We start from the raw sequence: 18126 nt of genomic DNA, 5'->3' as shown, positions 1-18126 counted from the left end.
CTGGGGGGTAAGTAATCAAACTCGGCTCGAGTCGATTTTCATTCTGCAGAAAAGGTCATTAAGATTTCTCTGTAGAGCCAGGCAGCGAGATTCTTGTAGGCCTTTGTTTGTAGCAAACAAAATTTTATCACTGTATGCTCTATTCATTTTAGAAACAGTTTGTTCAGTGCATAAACATAGAAAAAAATTTTCCTCTATTGTCTCTCATTACACCACACGCCAGACCCTAAACTTAAGTCTTTCCATACCTAACACTACTTTAATTAAGAATTCTAAATTGTATAATGGTCTCAAGATGCATAATCATCTTCCTAACTACCTGAAATTCGTAGTAAACTGTACTGAATTTCGAAAATCTACAAAGGATTTTCTTATCGAGAGGCCCTATTATAGTTTGCAAGAATTTTATAACGATACCTTTTAATAATTTCAATTAATTTTATACACATTCGTTTCTATACATTATTTTACCTCACCCTTCCTCAAATACAGGGCAGTCAACAATGAGGATCAGCAACAATGCTTGTAATATTTTCCACACTTCAATTCGTCAGTTAGTTAGGGAAGCCACAGATTATGCTGTAGACGACCCCTCCCGATATAGAAGGCCCCGACACTCTGTCGAATGAGGCCCTCATGTCCCCCGTTAAAGGATGAATAACTTTTTCATCCATCCCACCCCAGCCAGGTAGGGGTATCCCGTGAAGGGCGGCACTGATGTCTAAGGACTTCATGCCGTCATCTATCAGTTGTGTACCCATTGGTCCCTCTCAAGGCCAATGATCAGCCAAAAGGGTAGAGGAGCTGGTCTCCAAACCTGGATGAAATCAGGATGACTCGTCAACACTTCAATTCGTCCAACGGTAGACAGTTAAGTAGCGCCACTGTAAAAGTTGGTTCGATCCCAACTCTAGGACTATCGGTGCTAGGAATCACATGTTGAAATTCAAGACCCCGGTAATGCTCAGCCCGCACACGTATCGATGCTAGAAAAGTATCGTTCAAAAACGACAGATTGTTGATGGCTAAACCAATATTCAACCAATTCATCAGTTTTTAATGACTGGAAGAATCAATCGCCCATTCATTTGTGGAATCTATAAGTTCGAAAATAAAGCCATCAACTGGCCATAGAAGCCTATCACAGCTTCAGACACGGTTTACAAAGAATTATAACGGCAATTATTCTCTATTTTTAGTACCACGGTGTGAAATTTACGATCACTTTTGGAACAGCAATTATGCACGAACGATTGCATGGCTACTATGATATTTTCATTTACTAATTGGAGACCTCACTTATTTCAGCTCTCCGGTATGCTGACCTTTACCGAGTGTTCTTAAGATTTTTACCCCGTTCTGAACGAAAAATTATACTCACTTTGAGGCATCTATGAAGTAAATAACTAACGACGCTATGCTTAGGATGAATACTAGGACAACCTGAAACAAATGAAGAAGTATTAGTGTAAGCCTAAACAGGGTGTTTATAAAACATGCGGCTAAGAAAAAACGGGGTTACATATAGTATTTATTGAGTACCATTGATACAGTTAAAATCGATATAAAATATTACAATATTTATTTATTTATTTATTTACCAATATAGGGGTTACAAACAGATTAACAAATCCAATAGAGAACCCACTTTATAATTTTAGTTCAAGTGGGCTTTGAGAAATTGGACAATCGAAGAATAACATAATTCTTATAAGAGTGGCAGAGATGTTTTCTGGTGTGGTGTTCCTGCCTCATTTGGACGTCCATTTGGATGTCACTTATCATCTCAAAGAAAGCTCACTATTCGGTGCTTTGAAAATTTGCAGAAATTGAGTCCAATCTTTATTTGCGGTTGTTGCATTTTCCAAAACTAGTTCAACAAGAATTCACTGATATCACATTTCTCGGTTGTTTGAATCACATTAAAACTCAATAATGATGTTTATGTATCTGGTAAAGGATTGAGTTTTTTAGTGGATTCAATGAGTCATTAACGTACGCAAGAAAGAGGAGTCGGACCCAAAACTGTACCCTGTACTACACCTTAGCCAATATGAATATCCTTCATGATGGTAAATAGATTACTCTTTTTTGTTTATTTGGAAACTAACCTTATTTTCACTTATATTTCCGATGGTTACTTTCTTTTGTACAAAGGAAGAGTTAATGTATTAATGAAAAACTCTCGAAGAAAGGTAAAAATCTGATTTCATTTAATCCTGAAAAATAATTGTTATTGTTTTGAATTCCCCTGTCGAAATAACATCGTTTTTTGGCTACAGTTGAATCTACTTTTTCGCAAATCTTATCAGGACCATCTATTTTTGAAATGAAAGCCCAATTTCACTATGAAAAAATGTATTTAAAACAATTGTTCACCTGAATAACTTTGAATTCAAAACACATCAAACTACAAATGTTAACGTTATCATTAAATAGTAATGAACAAGTAGACTTATTTTTGAATTTACTGCATGTTGCTTACAACTGGTCTATAAATAATGTTTGTGCGACTAAATATAAACCGCGTATTTCCTCATAGTCTGAGTGTCACTTGTGTGTATATTCAAGGTAGAAAGTATTTTTCTGATAAAAAAACATCAACGTAATCGTTACTATCATCTCGGGCAGGGGTTACTGATGCTTGCCCCGAAACTATGAATTTACTTTGTTGCTTAACGCTTTATGCATTTTGACATAAGGGGTGATTTTTTAAGGGGTATAGAATTTGACACAAAAATTTTAAAAATTGATGAAATATTCATTAGAATCGATAGAACTATCAATATAATTCAATGTTTGAAGATGATTTCATGCAAATGTTGTTCGCGGCTCCGCTTTAGATGGCCCATGCGCAAGGTCCAATTTTGGCACACTTCTAACATATCGACCGGTATTTCACGTATAAATGTTTCAATATTGGCTTCCAAAACGTCAGTCGTTGCTGGTTTATCCCTGGGCCATTGTTTCGCGTGCCGTGTGGCATGTGGCACCGTCTTGTTTCGATAAAAATGTGGATCTTCCTCCAACTTTGACAGCGCCCATTCACCAAATGTTAGACGTTGTGGGAGGTCGTGTGGCTTCAATCCTTCACCAGCTGTATCTTATAAGGTTTTACACCCAAATCCTTTCACAAAATTTTCCACATAGTGGAGTAACAGCGGCCCAATTGCTGCGAGCGGCGGCGAATCGACATTTCACGGTCATTACGAACACTGGCGGATACAGCCGCAATATTTTCTTAGTTCATCTCTCTACGTATGCGTGTTGGTGGTTTAATGTCCAATAATGTAAACTGGGTTCGAAATTTAGTCACAAGCTTCCGAATAGCTCCCTCAGTAGGCCGGCGAAAGTGCCCATAAATTGGAAGAAGTGATAATAAAATTCAATAATTTGCAAGCGTTGTTCATTCGTAAGTCGATTCATGGTTAAATTATAGACCAAACTGAACAAGTTTGACAATGACACAAGACACGATTCACGCGTGATCTGTCAAAAACAGTGTTGCCAAAAAAATCACTCATTACCAGACAGAAAGCTGGAGAAAAAAAGGAATATAATGAATGCTCTCCAGGAAAATTGTGGATTCTTCCTAGATTTCTCTCCATGAAAGACAGAAAAAAATTTTGTTAAAACAACCGCTACGCGAATGATATTGACTAAGAGTAGATTCATGCCGCAAGTGTTAAAAAGCCCGCGAAATTTGAACATTATCCCTATTTTTTAACAGCGCACCGAAGATAATGAGAGACTAACTTACTTGATTCAGTTTTATCATTTCCGATGATGCTAAATTGTTCAACGAAACGTGGGTTATGAGACAGTGCTTAACTTCTTGCGTGGAAAAACTATTTTCTTCCGATACATAGCAAGGAATAACTGATAACAACTCAACTAATCGACAGCCACTTGTTTCAAACTTTAAAAAAATATCCATACATCAATAAGTCACACAATCAATGATATACTAACAACCGGCATATTTTCAGATAAACTACTACTATGAATCGTCAAAGTAGCAGGCATATTTGAATGGGGAGATACAAAATCAGATACAGTTGATTCTAGAGTTTCGATTCATGAATCTGAATATGAGTTTTAAAAATAAACTGTTTCTGTCGGACATTAAGTGCATTCATTCTGAAAAATTTATTCAGATTCGCTAGAACTTATAATGGGAATCCTCTCCCAGTCAGATCAAAAACGAATGTTATAGTCAGGGAAAAATTATGTGTAGGTATATTTTGAAGTAGCCTCATGACCTAATGATGCAGATGTTATTTTCATCAATTAATTTTTATTAATTGGATAGAACTGAATAGATACTTGATGAAAATCCAAATTGAAACTCAATGATACAGTTTTTCGTATGATTTTTACTATAATCATACAATATCATCATAGTAAAAGTCATACAATAAACTGATTTATCAGAATTAATTTTTACATTTCAATCATAGGTTTGAGCTTGTTTATAGTTTTGAGTTGGGTTCAGAAACTACACCTAACGATTTCATCTTCACAAACTTTTGTTTGAAGGTGATTGACAATGTTTCATGATGAATTTCACTAGTTCGGACTTCCATTGTCTAATATATAAAATGATTTGAAATCCCTGAAGCAACTAAAAAAGAAGAATTAAAAAAAAATTGAATAGCTGAAAATAACAATTATATCAAGCAAAAAAACCTGAAATGAAATAATAGTGAAATGAAATACAAGTAAAAATAGAACAATTGAAGAAAAAATAAATAAAAATAAAGAAATGAAAAAGAAAATAAAAATAAAAAAGTTGAGAGCCACGTTAGTTCACGACGTTTCGATTGTTATTATCTACAATCGTCTTCGGGTGATGACTGGACTGATTCCTCCGAGAGATGACTATTTATAGGTCGTTCGAGTACTTTCACTTATCCCCGCTTTCCTTTTTTTGCTTCACTGGTTCCGTGGGAGATGACCGTTTGGCAGGAGTTGGCCATTTTTCGCTTGATGATGGGTTTCCATATATTGCGTATTTCTACGCTGGCTTGACTGAATACGTTGTTGGACAACATGTATGCGGCTTCCTTGAATTTTCTCCTTAACCAATGTTCCTCTCTGTGCAAGATCTCAGCTTGGGACCACTCGATGTTGTGTTGATGGGTCCAAACATGGTCTGCTATTCCTGATTTGCTGGTTTCCCCTCGCTGTGTGTGTTTCTTGTGCTCGGCAATGCGAATATTCAATGGCCTCTTAGTTTCACCGATATAGGATTTTCCACACACGCAGGGTATCCGGCAAATGCAATTCTTGGAATCGCAGTCCGCGTTTGGTGGCCTGGTTTTCGTGAGGCTGCTACGGATAGTGTTACCGGATATGAAGCAGGTTCTGATGTTGTACTTGGAACCAATTCTTCTTATCCTCTCCGATAATCATCTGATCTAGGGAAGTGCAAGCACTGGTTGTGGCGGCTTCTCTTCCTTGCGAGGCTCCTGCTGTCTTCTAGCCAAAGTCTTTTCTACCATCGCTTTGGAGTAGCCATTCCGTTGAAGATAATTTTTGATGATGTCTAGTTCCTTCTCGAGACCTTCCTTCGTTTTACAGAGCCCAAAAGCACGATCTAATAGAGTCTTGATAATTCCTCTTTTAGTCGATTGATAGTGGTTGGATTCGTGGTTCAGATATTGTCCCGTATGAGTGGGTTTTCGGTATACAGATGTTTCCCACTTAGTGTCAGTCCTCTTCACCAAAACGTCTAAGAATGACAATTCGTTGTGGATTTCCTTTTCCATTGTGAAAGTGATGGAAAGTCTCACGCTGTTGATGTGTATCAGGAAGGTGTCTAGTTCAGTATTCTCATGGTTCCATATTATGAAGGTGTCGTCAACATATCTCAACCAGACTCGAGGTTTCTTGTGGGCTTCTTCAATGGCCCGAGTTTCAAACCAGTCCATATATATGTTGGCTATGACTGGTGAAAGTGGCGATCCCATTGTTAGTCCCTCATCTTGTGTAAAAAATTCGTTCTTCAGTTGGAAATAACAGTTTCGTACCCAGCATCCTAGTAATTCCATAATTACTTCTATAGGTAGATTCATTCTCTCTTCCAGGTTCCCGTCTTCGGATAGCTTTCTCTGTATGATTTGGAGTGCTTCTTCCACCAGAACGTTGGTGTAAAGGCTTTCCACGTCGAAACTAATCAGTTGATCTTCTTGTGTGACTTCAATTGACTCTAGTAGTTTGTCAAAATGCCTTGAATTCTCCACAAAAGACGATGTTTTCCTTGTAATGATTGTATTATGGAAAGTAAAAGTCTAGACAAGTTTTGAGTAGCCGAATCTCTGGAGCTGATGATCTGTCAAAGCGGAACGTCCTTCTTGTGGATTTTGGGTAGTCCATACAAGTGAGGGGGCTTACTGTGGTGCGGTGTTAGCGATGATCTTTCCTTGTCTGAAAAATAGACTTGGTGTTTTTTCAAAATCTGGTACAACTTCCTTTCAATTGATGCAGTAGGGTCCCGTACGATCTTTCGAGTATCTGTTCGTAGAGAACGGTATCCATCACCACAAACTTTATTTTCACATTAGCTTTTTCATAGTGAATGACCTACCAAAAAGTAATTCTATTATATACTCTATTATTCTACATCAATGATACAGTGTTGGTTTCTAAAAAGAGGTTCAATAATGTTGATCTATTTAAATAAATTGGTCATTCAGTAAAGTTTTCAAAATGTTCAAATTTCTGAGTTTATAAATTTCCATTGCTTTTGAATAATTAAGCTTCAAACCTTCATTTTCTACTAGTTATTGCCCGCGGCGTCGCTCGCGTAGAATTTGGTTTGTCACGTTCAGTTTTGTGGCAAACCATTTTACACAAATATTTTTTTTAACCAATACTTCTGGTTCTCAACTTCAAAACTGACGGAATTCATTAAAATCCTTGAACCCTCACTTCTCCCCCCTTCGGGGGTGGGAATTCCCGATTTCCTTTCTTGATGTTTATTTAAGCTATACAAAGAACCAACCTGCATATTTCAACATTTTATGTTCAGTAGCTACGGCTGTATGTTAATATAAGGGTGGGCAACAGTTGGTGATTTATATTTTCACTTCAAAAATACAGTAACTGAAAAAATATGCCAACTGTACTGAATACCTACGAGAATCTAATTATGTTACCTATAAAGAAATTTCGTGAAACTAACACAACCGTCAGCAACATACATACATACATACATCCTAACAAACTTTCAAATTTACAATATCAGTATAGAATGTATGAGATTTCAAAATCTCCGGTAGAGACATGATTTTCTTCTGAAAGATGATTTGAATATGTTGAACTTGTTTTCTCTATATGCAATTTTAATATCTTGTTCATTCAAGAACGAAGCCACTTTTTCATGGGAAGGTATATGATAGATTGAAAAATCATGTTTGTTGTTCATTCTGCTAATTGTCAAGTCCAAGAAATTGATTAAGTTTGACTTGTCTGCTTCTACTTCAACAGTAGATTTATTGTTTCCATAAATTTTGTTAATATCCCTGAATTGTTCGATCACACAAGTTCACAAACTACTGCAAGTTGTTTATCATTAGTGGTTGGTCGATTGATTTTTCAATTCTAGACTGCCAAACCCACGCATGTTCAATAAATAAAATAATCGTTTGTCAGGGAACATTCCATTTAATTTGTCAAACATCATTAGAAACGAAAAAGTATTTCCTTTTCCTGCACCCACGAGCAAGAGGGGAGCTACGAGAAGTTGATTATCAATCTATCTAGCCCTAATCAATAACAGGACGTCATTTACTTTTCGAGTAGACTAATTATGTTTTTCCATTCAACTAGATTAATAGCTTATTATAAAACGTCAAAGAAGGCTTGGGGATTTGTACTTGCTGTATAGACACTGTTGTAATCTCTGTTTCTCCTTACTGGTGAGTCCTAGGAAGCTAAAATGTAGTATACATGTGCTTCTTAGGTCTTAGAGAGAGAGAGAGAGAGAGAGAGAGAGAGAGAGAGGTAGTCTTTGCTGACTAGTTACGAACAATTCCTTGAAGTTATTTGGGATAGCAGCGAAGCGCAAGTGTACTCTTACAACATTATATTTCCAATATTTCGACAATGGTTATTGTCATCATCAGGGAGCTAAGATGATAGATTTTGAATTAATACAGAACTTAAGTTAATAGATGAATATTTACAATGTTAGTGAGATTGGTCGCAATTGAGTTGAGTTAAAATTAAAATATGAACGTTGTAATCATGATAAAAACAAGTAACAACTGTACAATTACAAGACATATGAATTAAGTGAAAGCTACAATATATATACGTTAAATGAGGAGTAATCATAAAAAAAATTTTATTTGAGAATGAACGTGGTGATCTTAGGTTAGAAACACATCACTTGTCAATTTATTAAAACTTTCAAGAAGAAGTAGACTTGGCATTTGCCGCTGGTGCAATTAATCAAAGAGTTACAGTTGCTCCCAGAAGAAAGAGTTTTGTTATATAATTTTTGTTGATAGGTTGATAAATGAATTCAAGTAATGTCAAATGAGTTGTCTTTGAAGGAATTCCAATTTTTGTCAATAAAAAGTAAATAGTTATATATTTCACTTAAATGTTTCGTGATTGCGAAATGTAAGTCATTTCAAGGAATGATCTTTTAGAAACATTCCTCTCTTTAGTCAAAATTTTTACTGAGTTAAAATCCATTACATGTCCATTATTATAAACATGTTCACTAAGGGCACACCTTTCTGGATAAAGTCTACAATCACTTTTGTGTGCAGATATTCTGTCTTTTAATAATCTGGCAGTCTGACCAATGTATTCAGCACTGCAACTTATACAAGGGATACTATAAACCACTTGAGATTGAAATTTTTTTGAGATTTTATCTTTTAAGTTTGAAAAAAAAGAATTAATTGTTGATATATGTTTGTGTGCAATTTTTATATTATCAATATTTTTGAAAATTCGTGTGAGTTTGGGTGTAATTTCACTGGTATTTTTATTTACACAAATGCAGTAACTTTTTGCCCTTTCTACAGTTGTATTTATTTGTAAATTTAATATTCTGATTATTTTATAGATCTGTAGAAGGTAACAAAATGAAATATTTAAACAGAATTAGTTTTCACCATATTTTAATTATCTTCTCATCATACAGAATATATCAATGGAAAATTTATGTTAATTCCCCCAGTCCGACGCCTATCAATATTATCTTGAACGTAATATCAGAAAAAACATTGAGCGGTTCTTTTGGCGGTATTTTCGCATTCTTTGTCGGTGTTTTTGCGTTCATAGTCGCATATCCCTATTTTAATGGCTCGTTAGCGGCGTCCTCGGGGGATATACAGGGTGGACATATCTCAATGATTTTGTGCGTGATTTGCAGTGCTATTTGCTTGAGACGAATGTGTTACTTGCTTTGATGTAGCGACATGTTTGCATTCTTGTTATTCTTTTACCCTCAGACAATACTTGGCTTCGCATGAATATTCTATAGCTAGATTCGTATCAGAGGACCTGTGCCAAGGCAAACCCGATCCCTTGTATGGTCTGAGAATTAAATTGGTTTTGGGAGAAGAAGAACCAACCAAATGGTTCGAAAAGACTTTTCATCTCTTCTCAATAACGAAGATGTAGAATATGAACTGAATTTTCATCATCCGGAACATGTGATGTGATATTAGACGTGGCATATCTGAAATTCTCTTAAAGAAAACTATAAGTCTTAATTTCACAAACCTAATTTTGATTAATTGAATCCTCTTCAAATTTTTCATGAAGTCACTCCTAATGTGTCACTTTCTTCCTCCAAATTATGTCGACAGTTAGAGTGATTCAATTCAATAATTAGTCAAATCACAATTCGCAAGAAAACGTATGAGCTAATCGTGCGATCATTTGAATACCAATCGAACTAAATTGTCATAACTTCAGCATAAAGATGATTTCATTCGTGCCTGGTTTATAATTTTAAAATACAAGACCTCTCACCTACATGGGCTTGACTTCACGCTTTGCCTGCTTGGACTGAATGATGAGAACATCTGGGTACGTAATATACAGGGTGATCTAGGATTAACTGAGTAACTGAACTATTCCTGGATGTCGTTTCAAAACCGTTTACAGTAGTTTTCGAATTAAAAAAATGCACCGTATGATTTCGTAGAAGATTGAACGAAATAATTTTGATATATTAATAATTCTGAAAAACTTAGCAGTCCATTCGTAGTCACCATCAGCAGATTTTATATTGTGCCGACCCTGTACAGTGCACTCTTCGTGTTCCAGATGGCTCAGAGTAGCCCGAAAATTGTGAATTCCAAAGTTATTTTTGTCAAGGCCGAATATTCAGTTCAAAGTCTTACCCAAAAACAAATGTTTTGATATGTAGAAGCAATTTTTGAAATGAAAGCTTCATAACAGATTATAATTCTAACGCTCTTCACAGAATTATGTCCTGATGTGTTTGGCAGGAATTGAAAACACCCTCTATGTTTATTGATTGAACGGTTTTATTTAGCTTGCTCTGTTTGTTTATTTGTTCATTTATTTGTTTGGGTTCAATTTAGTAATTTGGAGTTTGACCCCCCTCCTGTTGACAAATTGATCTGATATTTGGAGCACAAATTATCTCAATATGGGTATCAAAAGACAGGGCTTGGAAACTTCAACATGAAATAGGTAAAAAAATATGTTGAATGGTTTTTTGAAAAAAATTAATTGATTGATGTAGTCATTACTCATAGAAAGTTTCGTTTCTCATGATGTAGATATTGTACTAAAAACTAAAAATAATTCGGAAGGTCCTAGGTAGCAGTCATTACACCACTCTCCTCAGCAATCTATGCCCAATTATTATTATATTTTTATCTGATCAATACGTTTTTTTTTGGTACCTTGGGAGCTGTCTAACTTGTCCATTTAGTCAAAGTCTCCAGGAAACACTGCAGTCTCTTGGGCTCATTGCGTTTATTTTCTCATCTTCTCATGACACCTATTCCATCAGTCTTGTTCCCTGTACTAGTTTGTACAAGTTCCGTATTAGCTGTTCGTCATATTCTTCTAGACGTAATTGCATACGTCCGTATATTGCCTGTCTGATTCAGTGCCTTACATTCGCATAAGATGTGTAGAGCTGTTTCTATCCCTTCGTTGCATAATCTGCAGCTGAGGTCTCCATTGTACAGCCCCATTTTATTCAGGTGTCCTCTAAGCGGACAATGACCGGTTAGTAGCCCTGTAATTATTCTGAGCCGATCCCTACTATATTGAAGTAGTTCTTCGGTTCTTTTCTCGGACGGTTCCCTAATGAAGCTTCAACTGTGTTTGTTGCCAGGTACTTTTGTCCAGTACTATGTGTGCTTCTTATTGGTCCATGTCCTAATCTGGTTTCTTACCAATAATTTTGGTACCCCAGAGCTGGTTCGGCTATATAAATTTCTGTTCGGTCTGATCTTTTATAGTTAGGTGAATTTTCCAGTCTAAATTGGCCCATCCTGGCCTCCTCCATTATTACAAAGTATAAAGGAGGTAGATTCAGGACTGTCCCCAATGCAGCTGTTGGGGTAGTTCTCATTGCTACCATCATTCCCAAACATGCAAGTCTTTGTACCTTGCCTAGTTTGTTGAAGGCGGTCGCCTGCTTCATCTTTGGCCATCAGACCAAAGATGCGTATGTTATCATGGATTTAACCACCATCGTGTTTAGCTAATATACCATGTCTGGTTTTAGCCCCCATGTTTTTCCATAGGTGCGTCTGGCGAGCATCAGTGCTACCTCCGCTTTCCTTTTTATCCTGTCCAAGTGTTGGTTCCAGGTCAGTTTGGAATCTAGGATTACTTCCAGATATTTAACCTCCCCGGACACTTGTATTTCTTCACCTCGAAGTTTTAGAGGTCCGGGACCCTCCGTTTTAGTCCTCTTGGTGAATGCTACTATGGTCGATTTGGATGGGCTTATGTTAAGCCCTTCTTCTTCGGTCCGTCTCCTCAGCAATCTACGCCCAATTTTTTTATTATATTTTTATCTAATAATACCGTAGATTGCTGAGGAGAGTGGTGTGATAACTGCTGCTTAGGACCTTCAGAATTATTATTTAGTACATCAGTCAATGAAACCGTTTAACATGAACAATTTTTTTACTTATTTCATGTATGTCATAGTGAGCTTGGGAATGATAATAATAACTTCACTCGAGTGAAAACTTATGTAGCTGAAGTAGCAAAAGTGTGACCTTAACCTTCAAAGTGATTCACTACGTGAAATAAAACCAACGCAATTGCAATTCCTCTTCATTACACGTGCCGCATCTGTCTGTGAGGTGACTTGAATTAATCGTCTCGCACGATAGTACTAGGTTTCAAAAGTTTTTTCGTGACTCTAGTTTAAACTGTAATATCTTAGCAAATACTAATTCAAATCAATCAAAATAAGCGTCATTTGAATAAGTGTACTTTTCTTAACTAAGCCGATTAGTTTGTATGGTGAAGCTGCTTGCAGCATCCTTCTTTGCAAGTAAGTCAGCATCTCATTGCTTTCCAGGCCAGTATGGTCAGGAATCCAGACCAAAGACAATCTGTTAAGTCTTCCTATCGAGGAGAGTCTTCGTTATGCAATCTGCATAAATTTTCGCTTGAAATACACCAGAACCTGAAAGCGTTTTTGATCCATCTGTAAACAAACAACTATCTGCTCTCAATATTTGCCAACGTAACACAAGTCCTCGATGAAATCGACGAGAGCCGTTTTTGCCTGGTATAAAACGTATAACCTCCCATAAAGCATCCCAGATTATCCCTGTGCATCATTTTGTTTGATCTATCGACAACAGCGTTGAAAAACATTAAAAGTAAATGCTTGTTATAACGTCAGATAATCCGATTAATCCACTTTCATTATTACAGAACGATTCCCATGACGTCCACAGTCATTATATTTATCCTGAAAGATATTAAAAACGATTGATTGCTTGTCCTACTAATGGTTTCAGCGTCAGCATAAATGATTTTGAATTATATTTCTTTGTCTCTGGAAAATAATAAATTTGTAGAGTGTAGGCAATTGATTTCTCTTTGATATATAAATAGGTTTATTTTAGGATAGAAGGAAAACGTTGCTGTGCAAAGGTGTGTGAAATAAATTGAGTTGAAATTGTAAAAAGCTAGTTAGCACTTCAGCAGATCCTCTGTCCATTTAACTCGTTTATGTGGGCTGTGGGAGGTTAAAACCCCCCCTTAAAACACCAAGAAATCTTAAATCTTCCACAAATAAACATTAAATTTATATAATGGTTCAACAGCTAGTCAAAGTGGAAAAAAATCAATCTACTAAGCTGACTGATCTATGAAACATTTCTGAAGGCAACGGTACAATCATTATTTGGTGCCAAACACCTACATAAAAAATCCATCGACCTAATTTTGGAATACTTTCATTTAGAAGCCAACTACCCCAAAACGTTGTTCTCACGAACTGAAACAGCGCATAATCGATCTTCCGTTCCGTATCTAGGTCACGAACCTGAGTCCTTAAACAAGGACGAATGTAACGTAATAGGAAAACGTAAAATCAAGACAGTCGGAATTTATGTCCAAGAGACTACCGAACACGCTTATTGATTTATTGAAATGGAAGATGTTTGTCTTCAGCCTTATCGATTTCATCAAAAACTGATTTTTTTGTCGGTGAAAACAAGATACTAAATTATAAATGTTTTCTGAGAACAGAAGTCTGCGTATTTTTTTTTTCATTTGTAGAAACTTGTGAGATGTGACTTTCCTATCAAGAATCTTCACAAAGATACGTAGAAAAAGATACTGTGGAAAAATTACTTTCACATTAACATTGAATTGCGCATTTCACATCGATAGTCTTTCGTATACCACTGCGTGTAGAGTTCCTATGAACTCCAATTTCATTGCATTCGTTTTTGCTCTCAAAACGCATGACTTGTGATTCTGTTGAATTAAGTTTCAAGTTCTGAGCGCTTAAAACATTGAACATGTTCTGAAAATTCATGTTTGTGTACTCTTCTGCAGCTGTAATGCCGCAGAAACTGAAAGACACGTATAAAATAGCTCTAAAAAACTCTTCGAAATCGCTCATATATAGAACGAAGCTTGTAGTGGACCCAAAACCGCGCCTTGTGGAACCCCGTACTTTTTTGGCAACAATGAAAAATTTTCCTTATCTACGACAACTCTATACGAGATATACTCATTATGGGAGGGATTTCACGTCAGCACTTTTTTTCATTTATTCCATATACGCTGCCTGTTCAAAAAATAAGGTGAATTTTCATTTTTCTCAAAAATATTCATTCATCCATCAATTCCTATCTTGTCCTTTTCGAAGTAGTCCCCTTCAAATATAATTCACTTGCATCGTGGGTCTCTTCAATCCTGGGAACTGAAAAAAATCACAGGGGACCAAATCTGGTGGACATGGTGGCTGAAGCATGATTACGATGTTGTTTGGCCAAGAATTCTTGGTGCACTATGCCACGGTAATCGAAGAAAACAGTGAGCAAAACTTCGACATTTGATAGAAGTAGGCGTGCTTTTTTGATGTTGGCTCTCCTATCTCTTCCTCTGGGACGGTGATTTTCACTATAAAGGGTTTTATAAGAACCGGCTCTTCTTGTAAAACCCTTTGTAGTGGAAAATCATACAATAAATTGTATTAATGAGTAATAAAAAGTAAGCCTGAATATCATGAAATTCGGTATATGGATTGTCTCTTCAAAAACTTGGTCAAATTTCGGATGAATATATAATAAACAGTGTACAAATGAAAATAAATGATATAACAGAAAGAAGAAAACAAAAAGTTTATCTAGTTTTCTTATGAAACGTATTCGGATTTTCAATGTATGGACGTTAAAATGTCAGCAATCGAAAAAACGAGCTTCTCTTCATCATTATCAAATAGTATTTTATTTTATCAAAAGATTTGAATCCCCTTTGATAATTTTTTTCTCCAAGAATTTTACTGGAGATGAATTCGAAATTGATGTAATTCAAATCCAACACTGTGTCTGTTTAATGTATTATAATATTACTAATTTTATATTAACATCAACTATTAACACAGTTTAAACATGTGAATTAATGAATCCATATATCTATAATAAAAAAATTCATATGTTGCTGACTTTATGTGTGACTCTGTGTATTTGTCGTTAATTGTTTCTACCAAATTATGTGTGAGTCTTTAGCCTATGAAGTATGGAAGAATTGTCACGAATCTCATCACAATTTTCAAATCAATTGGAAGAATAGTTCGCTGTTCAAAGCTTTATTCCAAAATGTTCAGGAGAGAACATTGACGCGTACAGAAATCTATAAGTTAACTTGTACAAGGTCAAATGTTGCTCAAAATTCACCATTTAATAGAATGCTTGAAATCTTCGAAGAATTTTGCAACAATATTCAATGTTTTGAAATATCTTTGGACTGTTTCGAATGCAGGATGAAAAAATCGTCATTGATAAGTTGTTATCTTTTCTGTAGTCTCTGTCACTCTTATAACAATTATGTTGTCCTTTGATTGTACGATATTAATTTTTTTCTCATTGTTTTTGAAGCCCACCTGAACTAAAATTATGTAAGGGGTTCTCTATTGAATTTGTTATTCTGTTTGTAACACCTACATTGGTAAATAAATTAGCCCTGATGGGTTTTTTGAATGTCATGTACAGAATGGGCCAAATTTGACCCTTTTAAAAGGAAACCCTTGTTTTCAAGCAGTAAAGACACTCTTCAATTAGCGATTTTTGTTCAGTTTTCAAACACATTCGCTATGAAGTATGAGAATTATGAAGATTGCGAGACAACTTGATTGATGGTGGTCATTTTGAAAAGAAAAGCCCAAAATTATATGAATCAAATAGGGTTGGGGAGTTGGTAGAAATAGTCGTTTTGGAAGCTGTTCAAAATAATCCCAAAACGTCAATGCGAAATTTGAAAATATCAACAGGCCTAGCAAGAACTAAGGATGGAAGGATTTTGAAAAAACGCAAATTCAAGCCATTTAGGACCAGAAGAGTTAATCAACTCAGACCAGCAGATTTTGATCGCTAAATGGCTTTTTTTTAGTGGTTCTTATACTTGGGCACAAAAAATCTGGCACTCTCACATGAATTACCACTAAAAACTGCAATTGCCATCAATTTTTTGGCTGCAAATTTCGGTAATAATTGGATAGCCAACCGTTGGCCGGTTAGCTCACCGGACCTAACGCCTATGGACTTTTACCTCCGGGGAAGGTTGAAAAATCTTATTTTCAAATCTCAGACCAATTGTAGATACGAATTGGAAGCGGCAGTGCTGCAAAGTTTTGCTTTTCTCACTCCTATTGAACTAATTAATTCGGCAAAAAACGTTCGGAAAAGGTGTCGCCTGTGTGTAGGAGCAGCTGGTAGACATTTCGAACACTTCACTGATTGTTCTTCATCATTATCATTATCACTGTTGAAGTAGTAATAAAAATAGTATAAATTGTTATCAGCTTTATTGAAACAATGCGCTTTGATTACTGCTGTGGAAAGCTTTCTCAACATTTGATAGCTACTACTGAACAATTCTTTATGATTTACCGCCGCGTCGTCCAAAGCCTCCTGATTGATCAAAGTGCGCGTTTCAAATCTAAAAGCTCTGTATTTCAAAGATGACTAGCAAAACATAAAGTGTGCTACATTTTTGAAAAGGTAATTTTGGGCTCTATTGAAATATGCAGGAATATACAGGGCGTCTTATTGAAAATATACGGTTTTAACGATTAAGTTTTTCATAAAATTTGACTCCCAGACACAGTCATTAGTTTTCATCTATCTAGTTTGAAAACATGAGTTTTCTTTTGAATGTGTCCCACTCTGTATAAGAAATATCCAAGGAAGATCTAAACATTCTATCACAAACTTTTTATTGGTACGTTTCTTTTTGTTCTGTGATTTTTTAATGAGCTGAAAAAGAAGTAGAAACCCAAAAAGCTCTGTATTTCAAAGATGACTGTAGCAAAACATAAAGTGTGCTACATTTTTGGAAAGGTAATTTTGGGCTCTATTGAAATATGCAGGAATGTACAGGGCGTCTCATTGAAAATATACGATTTTCACCATTAGGTTTTTCATAAAATTTGACTCCCAGACACAGTCACCAGTTTTCATCTATCTAGTTTAAAAACAGCAGTTTCCCTTCAAATGTGTCCCATGTTGTACAAGAAATACCCATGAAAGATCTAAACATTCTCCCACAAACTTTTTATTGCTACGCTTCTTTTTGTTCTGTGATTTTTTAATGAGCTGAAAAAGAAGTAGAAACCCAAAAAGCTCTGTATTTCAAAGATGACTGTAGCAAAACATAAAGTGTGCTACATTTTTGGAAAGGTAATTTTGAGCTCTATTGAAATATGCAAGAATATACAGGGCGTCTCATTGAAAATATACGATTTTCACCATTAGGTTTTTCATAAAATTTGTCTCCCAGACACAGTCACCAGTTTTCATATATCTTGTTTAAAAACAGCAGTTTCTCTTCAAATGTGTCCCACTTTGTACAAGAAATACCCATGAAAGATCTAAACATTCTCCCACAAACTATTTATTGCTACGCTTCTTTTTGTTCTGTGATTTTTTAATGAGCTGAAAAAGAAGTAGAAACCCAAAAAGCTCTGTATTTCAAAGATGACTGTAGCAAAACATAAAGTGTGCTACATTTTTGGAAAGGTAATTTTGAGCTCTATTGAAATATGCAAGAATATACAGGGCGTCTCATTGAAAATATACGATTTTCACCATTAGGTTTTTCATAAAATTTGTCTCCCAGACACAGTCACCAGTTTTCATATATCTTGTTTAAAAACAGCAGTTTCTCTTCAAATGTGCCCCACTTTGTACAAGAAATACCCATGAAAGATCTAAACATTCTCCCACAAACTATTTATTGCTACGCTTCTTTTTGTTCTGTGATTTTTTAATGTGCTAAAAAAGAAGTAGAAACCCAGAAACGGTCTAAAACAACAAAAAAGAGTCGGTTTCTTTGTTCTGTGATCAAGCTGTCAATTTGTCTCATTCTTAGCGACTTTTCGTAGCAATCAGACTATCATAACTGCACACCATC

General features: G+C 35.7%; 1 protein-coding gene across 1 annotated transcript in view; it reads right to left on the bottom strand.

The window, feature by feature from the left end:
* slo (calcium-activated potassium channel slo) overlaps nt 1-18126 on the bottom strand; it is a 113189-nt gene that overhangs the window by 94605 nt on the left and 458 nt on the right. Inside the window, exon 2 of the mRNA XM_074185009.1 lies at nt 1382-1443. Coding sequence (XP_074041110.1) covers nt 1382-1443 — 62 coding nt within the window. The remainder of the gene's footprint in view (nt 1-1381; nt 1444-18126) is intronic.

The sequence above is a fragment of the Leptinotarsa decemlineata genome, unplaced genomic scaffold, assembly GCF_025532065.1.
Source record: "Leptinotarsa decemlineata unplaced genomic scaffold, Ldec_3_MD MMD2_tig00026361_RagTag_RagTag, whole genome shotgun sequence".
Classification (NCBI taxonomy): domain Eukaryota; kingdom Metazoa; phylum Arthropoda; class Insecta; order Coleoptera; family Chrysomelidae; genus Leptinotarsa; species Leptinotarsa decemlineata.
Note: the sequence above shows the minus strand (reverse complement) of the source record. Positions and strands in the feature narration are given on the sequence as shown.